General features: G+C 34.3%; 1 protein-coding gene across 1 annotated transcript; it reads left to right on the plus strand.

Moving 5' to 3' along the window:
• Positions 1-6805: 6805 nt before the first annotated feature.
• On the plus strand, positions 6806-7135 carry LOC123247099 (peptidyl-prolyl cis-trans isomerase FKBP1A-like). Its single transcript, XM_044675900.1, has one exon. The coding sequence runs from the start codon at positions 6809-6811 to the stop codon at positions 7133-7135; it is 327 nt and encodes a 108-aa protein (XP_044531835.1). The 5' UTR covers positions 6806-6808.
• The last annotated feature ends 224 nt before the right edge of the window (positions 7136-7359 follow it).

Here is a 7359-nt window from a genome sequence, read left to right on the forward strand (position 1 = left end):
GGAGACTTACTGCTGTTTTAATAATCACACCAAAAATAATCTTGAATTCTGACTGTGTTAAATGTGCACTTTTATAAAGGACTATGTGTCATCTGTAGCTTGTATGGCACTAAAGAGTCAAGCAAAATAATTAAAAGTCTATGAAATCTAAAATTTTTCAGTTTTAGACTTTCACCTAACATTTGAAATTGTTAGATGTTAGACTGAGTTTCTCAGCTTTCACTAACTGCCCGAGATAGGGCTCTAACTTTATATATAATAAATATGAATATATTTGTATACATGTGAATGCATATATATATATGCTTATGTACACACGTCACTTTCTTCTCTAATAGATTTGCTTTTATTGAATGTCAGAACTTGGAAAGATAGTGTTACCTTTTAAAATCACTAACTGGAAAAGACTTCTGAGTAAGTTGGCCCACCTACTTGCTATGACTTTAGCCAGAAAATTCAGGTAATTAAACTTGGAATGTGTAGGAAACCTACTAAAAATCTTTTGGTCAAACTGAGAAACCTCCAAATTAAGTTAATTTAAATCAATTATATCACAAAATTATATTATAAAATAATTATATTAAATTAATTATAATAAATTAAATTTAAAAAATAAAAATGAGTAACAGATGATTCATCAACATGTGAAAAATTTTAAAACTTGCCATTTTTAAAAAAAAATAATGGGAGATAGGACCTACGTAGAGGTTACATTCATTAGATGGAATGTAGAAGCTGAAGCAAATGCATTGAGTTACCAAGGATAATTTGTCTAAGTAAAAATGTTTTCTGTGCTCATGCCAGCTATGTGTGACTCACTGTTCCAAACAACTTAACTTTTATTGTTATAAACTAACAGATTTTAATTATGTAGTTTTTCACCTTTCAAATATTTCATATGATTTGAAGATAAATGAATTCTGAAACATTCAAAACTCCAAGTGCCCAAACAATTTAGCTATTTGTACTATTTAATTGCATTTCATCAGATAGCTAATAAACATCTGCTTTGTATAAAACACTGTTCAAAGCATGAGGAGAGATGCACAGATTAGAAAGATCAAAGTACCTGTTCTGTGGAATTTGATATACTATAGGGATAAAACAAACTGTAATGTCTTATTAAGGTTATTTGAACTTACTTAAAGTAAACCTCTCATCCTCCTTCAACACAAATACACTATAATATATAGGGATATGATAAAATATAATAGAAGTACTCTAAACAGGGACAAAAATGTGAATTGTGAAGAAAGAAGGGAAAGGTTGTTAGTGATAAGGTTGATCTTGGTCAGGAAGACCTTCTAGGAAAAAAACATCACTTGACTTGGATTTTAAATAGCTCAACAAGTGTTATGGAGAAGAAATTCAAGTCAAAATCAGCAATCTGGGCAAAGACACAGTGGGAAGGTTTAGAGGAAAGTAAACAGGAGGGAGAAAGCTTTGATTCCATCTTATATGAAGACCAGGCAAAAGAACTGAGCATGTTTGGTCTGATGAAGAAAGGACTTGGAAGGGGAGGGGACATGACAATTCTTGAAAGGCTTCTCATGTAGAAGAGGAATTAAACTTGTTTTGTTTGGTCTCAGAGAATAGAGCTAGCATCAGTAGCTGAAATTAGTATTAATATCAGGCAGAACATCATAAAAATAAGAGATGCACAAGACTGGAATGAGCTTTATGGATTGGTTCCTACTCCTTATAGGTTAAGCAAGGCTTGGGGATATGTTATAGTTGGAATTCCTTCCATAAACTGATTGGACTAGATACCCAATGAAATCTCTTCCAATTCCAAAATGCTGTGATTCCCTGATATCAAAGAATACTGCTATTTTAAAATATGGGCTTTTGCTTAATGGAGAATCTTGGGGTCACTAAGAGGGCTGTATATTTTCCCAGTGGTATTTCAACCACCTCTACCCTTCTTAATTCATTTCTGGACCCAGTTTCTTATACATTTGCAGTAATAAAAATATATATTGATAGCTTGGTTCTAGATTTTGTCTATAAAATTACATGTAATAGTTTGGATGACAGACATTTCTCATCCTATATCCTTTTTTCTAATTATGCATAGATTAAATTATTTTTTGAGTAATTCTAGATTTTACTTAGGTGTGTCTACAGTTTTCTAGCATTTCTTGCAATTAACACAGTATCAGTTACAAATAGGAACATCTGGAGGAGTTTATCATCTATGGTTAATTCCTCTACAAATTATTTTTGGCATTTGACTTCTTCCATGTCAATGAAGAATACTTGTGATGAGCATATATCTTATATTATGCCTCTCCAAATATTGAGAATCAGAAAATCCTTGAAATTGCCTCTGTTTTTATATATCAAGGCATATTTTATAATTATGCATGAGCTCATTCATAGGAGACAGCTTGTTGTAGGAGCAAATTTAACATGGCTTTTTGCTCTATAGAATCAAATAATTTCTTCTTAGCAGATAAGTACAGTTGGGTCTGCTATTCTCAAGTACCTTCCTCTTAATTGTGTTATAATAAAGATATGTAGCCTATTCTGAATTGTTACATATGAAAGTCTGCCTGTTTCTGTCTAATAACTTTCAGTAGATTAACAAGAGAGGGAATCATGTGAAATCATGTGAAATTTATTGCATGTAGAGCTCATTTTCATAAAAAAGAATTATGTAGACATGAGGAAGTGGATTTGAAATTCTTTAATTAGTATTATTCTCACAGGTTTCTTTTTTTTTTGGTGGAGGTAATAAAGTGATTTATTTTTCCTGTCTTTGAATTCTTATCTCTTATATATACTTTGAAAATCATACCACAGGACCCTCAAATATTTTCTTGCCTCTAATATGGAAATAATCTATATGATCCATCTTTATTTTATTAAATGTCATTTTCACATTCACCAGCAGTATATCTGATAACATGATTTTAGAGTCCAGGTAAGGTAGCTCCAATGTCCTTGATGGTGAATTTAATTTTTCTTTTCTTTTATTATCTTTTTAGCTTAATCCTTAAATGTTTTATGATTTTCCTTAGGTGGTCTTCTGTACAAAGTTTTAATCTTATTTTTGTAAGTTTGTTGCTTCTTTCCATTTTAAAAGGCAATAAATGATCATAATATTCCTCACATGTGAATGGAATTGGTAGAATCAGGTGGTTCATCCAGTAAAACACAATGAAACGAGACTTTGAAAGCTTATCCTGATGAATGGCAATTTGTCTATAAGAAATGAGGAGTTGGGCATTGATTACAGTTAGGGTAGGATAATGTCCCTTTCAAACTGGTGTCACAACAAAAACAAATCAAAAAATGTGGTAAGAGGATTAAAGATTTGTCATAGACATCTTCTAGATAGGATCAAGACTCTAGATAAAAAAGTTTTAAATACTACTAACACTTTCAGTTTAAGTGATATATCCATTTATGCATTATGATATCATTTGCCTATTAATCTGAATTCATTTTCACTCAAGTGGACTATGTGACAATAACTCATAGACAGCTTGTCATAAATGCAACAAACCCCAGGGCTTTTATAGAGCTCATGAAAGAGTTTCTGTGAATCCAACCGAAATTGTCATTTAAACATATTATAAATGCAAATTCTGAACTACTTTGCATGTTTACATTCTTAAGATGTTTTCAACCTCTGAGTCATCAGCCATGAGCAAGAAGTGATATGTCTTTGGAAATATATTGCAATTTACATTTTGAGGACAGTTGTAGATTAAAATGGAAAAATGGGTATTCTTTAATGGAATACCAAAATACCCAATTAATGTGGGTTATTTATTCTCTGTGATTCTTGCCCATATTTTTCTATAAATTTTCTGCAAGGATTTCACCTGGCATACTGACACTTTTCCCCCCTTTTTCTTGATAGCTTATGGATTTCTAGGAGGAACCCAGCTTATCCATTGGTTAAGTTTCATTTACTTTCTTCTTAACAGACATTTCCTATATTATTTTCTTTTGTATCACTTCTTTATAATACATTGAGTTAAAAAGTAGAATAAGAATAGTAAATGGTAAAATGTTAAATATTCAAATATTGTTGACAGTACATACTAGATAAGTTTGGCTAATGGATACTTGTGTACATGTCAGCTGCTTTGTGGGCCAACAAGAGAGAGATATGTTAAGCCAGAGGAGGTATTTCAGAAAACTGGATACTTTTAACAATATATTAAGACTGGAGATGGATTAAGGAATTTAAAGTTAGGAAACGAATAATAGTGATCATCTAATAAAGTCCTCAATGCCATTTCTATGTAAAATGAGAAGTTTCCCTCTGATCATAGTTAGCCTTTCATTATACAACTAGAATCAGATCTAGCAATGAAATGTCAAGAGAAAGTACATACTAACCTCTTTTACCTCTAGAAGGTACTGGAGGGTAACACTTCATAAAGCAGATGATCTTTAAAGCCAGAATGTGCAACTTTCCAGAAGTGCTAAAGGAGAAGCTGTTACAGGAGGACACAATACTTTTGGTACCCATGTTTTACCTAAACTTTGAAAGACTCCTGAAAGAGGAATCTACCAATGATATATGGGATAAAGAGGCAGGCTCTCATGTTCTTCATATTGTGAGTGCTTGCTTTCCTGAACAAAATATATTATAACCTTCTATCCTGTTTCTTTAGGACAGCACCCTTGAGACCTGTTGTTCTTTCTCATGAGGGGATGACATTCCTGTCTATCCACATTGGAGATGAGAGAAACAGTCTTCTCATTTCTTCACTTCCTTTCTTTGCTTCTTCTCACTGCTTAAGAAAAAGCCCACTGGCAGCTGGAAGTAAGCAGGACTGAGCAAGATCCTCTAGCATCATATATTGGAACTTCAAACCCTCTGCATGTCATCTGAATATTGGGATTCTGGGAAAGATAAACTCTGATTTCATCTCCTTGTATGTTTCATGTATGAAGACATTTAAAAATTTTAATGGAGAACAAATGTTCAAGTTAAAAAATAGGAACAGAATCTGTAAGTTATAGAAGTTTTTCTAAGTGATATCTGAAAAAGAAAGGTTGGGTTTTTAAATTTTTCTTGTGGTGTGATATATACTAAAATGCTAACATCAAGTATTTTTAAATGGACTTTTTTTACCCAACTGGAGAAATTACTTAATATTCTGAGTAAGAGAATAAGACAATCTTAGACTTAAGAAAAACCAAATTGAATAATGCAAAGTTTATTCCAAAAGGAGTCCCTCCATTCATGTTGAGCAATTTAAAGGTTGATGAATGATGCTTGACATAGACTGTGAGTCACTTGTCAGAAAGTGTTGTGTACCATATGCTGTTATCAGATGAAGTATAGAAGAGAGATAATTAAGGGATTACAATGGGGAAAAGCAGTATTCTATTCATTGTGGGAATTTTTAGAAGCTCAGACTTCTTAGAAAGCATCATACAAAGAGAACCAATGATTTCTATGTATTTAAGGCAAAGAATACATACATTCCTCTAATGCCCTTTCTTTATGCCCCTTAATTAAGAACTGAAATAAATAGAAACATTGACTAGAAACTTATTGGAAGCATCCTTCATTTATTTATTTGTTTGTTTGTTTGTTTGCTTCTAAACAATCCTGAAGACAATCTACAGAAAGAGAACATTATTTATGTTTATGAATTAATAATTAAAATAATTATCTAAAATCAAGTCCAAATCTATTGAGGGATGGTCATATTTCCCAATGGAAGATAGTTGGGAAAACAAAACAAAACTGAGTTTAGAGTAATAAAGTTTTCCCACCCAACTTCCCATTCATTCATTAGGATCACTGTCTTATTTGTAGAGTATAATAAGCAATTATTGTTTCACAGAAAGCTACTGGAGAGAAATGATAATTGCTCATTTCTCTGTAACAACATCACAGCAAGAACACCTGATTCTGTTTCTTCTCTAGTATCATAACAGTGGGAAATGTAAGTGGAATAGCATTTGCTACCAATTCTTTGTGATTTTGTGGGTAGAGTAAAAATGTAGCCCATTTCTTGATTTGTTTAATAAAAATGAGATTAATTTAGCACAGGATTTATATGCTAGATCCCTTGTCATTAGATCGCAATTTTGATACAAGGGAATTTAGTGTAGATTCCTTGAAAGTTCATGGATCAAGAAGCCCTAAGGTATATGATGCTCAGCACAATAACAGTCAATCAGTCAGACAAACAGTAAGCATTTTTATTAAAATTTTACTACATGCTAAGTGTTAGGGATAAAAAAGGTAAAAAGGAAAGACAAGGACTTCACAATCTAATGGTATGTGGGTCAACCTTTATACTGACCAATATGAATAAAGGCACTGCTTTTGGAACAAACTCTGAAGATGACACGAGACATCTACATGACATAATTTGTACAATTTAGGGTTTTAAAGAAAGAGTTTGGAAAATTAGGTGGTATAGGAGTCCTGTGTCAAAGGGAAAATTTGGGTGCTTATTTTACGCATTTCTGATGAGTTTCAAGTTTCTTTGTGCACTACAGGGGGAGAGAGTACCATCAAGACATATCTGTGCCCGTTTATATTCCTGTCTCCTTCACATTTGTCTTTGTCCCGCCATCTGCAAAAGTCTGAAGGAAATACTCTCGTAGCAGGGCAGGGATACACACGCACACACGGGAGTGTGCTGGAACGGTTGCAGCGCGAGGGATGGAGAAGAGTCACCTGGGTAGGTGCTCGTGCCAGTCTACCCCCTACCGTATGGGAGCAGCCCTGAAGGTGGCGTTTGCCGTTAGACCCGCCCATCTCCTTCCTTGTGCTGGTGTCCTGTGGAGCAACAAGCCCCTGACCAGCCAAAAGTCGGCCAGGATGGGAGTGGAGGTGGAGACCATCTACCCTGGAGACCGCCGCACTTACCCCAAGCGAGGCCAGACCTGCGTGGTGCACTACACGGGGATCTTTGAAGATGGCGAAAAGTTTGATTCCTCCCGTGACAGAAATAAACCCTTCAAGTTTGTGATGGGCAAGCAGGAGGTGATCCGAGGCTGGGAAGAAGGAGTCGCCCAGATGAGTGTGGGCCAGAGAGCGAAAATGACCATCTCTCCAGACTATGCCTATGGTCCCACTGGTCACCCAGGTACTATTCCACCAAATGCTACTCTCATCTTTGATGTGGAACTCATAAAATTGGAATGACAGGAGTCGTTTCTTTCCTTAGAGCCAGATTTCTTGAATTGGACAGAAGGAGGAGTCTAGAGTTTCGGCTTCAAGAAGCACAAGATTTTTTTTATGGAGCTTTTCTTTGATGTTTTACCATATTCACTGTATAAATTTATGCACTGATTGAATGTGTTATTTGGCATTTCTTTCAACTCTTCCTTCCTTGTACATATGGTTTATCTATACACACCAGTGAACCT

Source organism: Gracilinanus agilis, chromosome 4 (assembly GCF_016433145.1).
Source record: "Gracilinanus agilis isolate LMUSP501 chromosome 4, AgileGrace, whole genome shotgun sequence".
Classification (NCBI taxonomy): domain Eukaryota; kingdom Metazoa; phylum Chordata; class Mammalia; order Didelphimorphia; family Didelphidae; genus Gracilinanus; species Gracilinanus agilis.

Coding starts and splice junctions, on each gene's coding strand:
- LOC123247099 (XM_044675900.1), top strand. CDS start 6,809: ATGGGAGTGGAGGTGGAGACCATCTACCCTGGAGACCGCCGCACTTAC.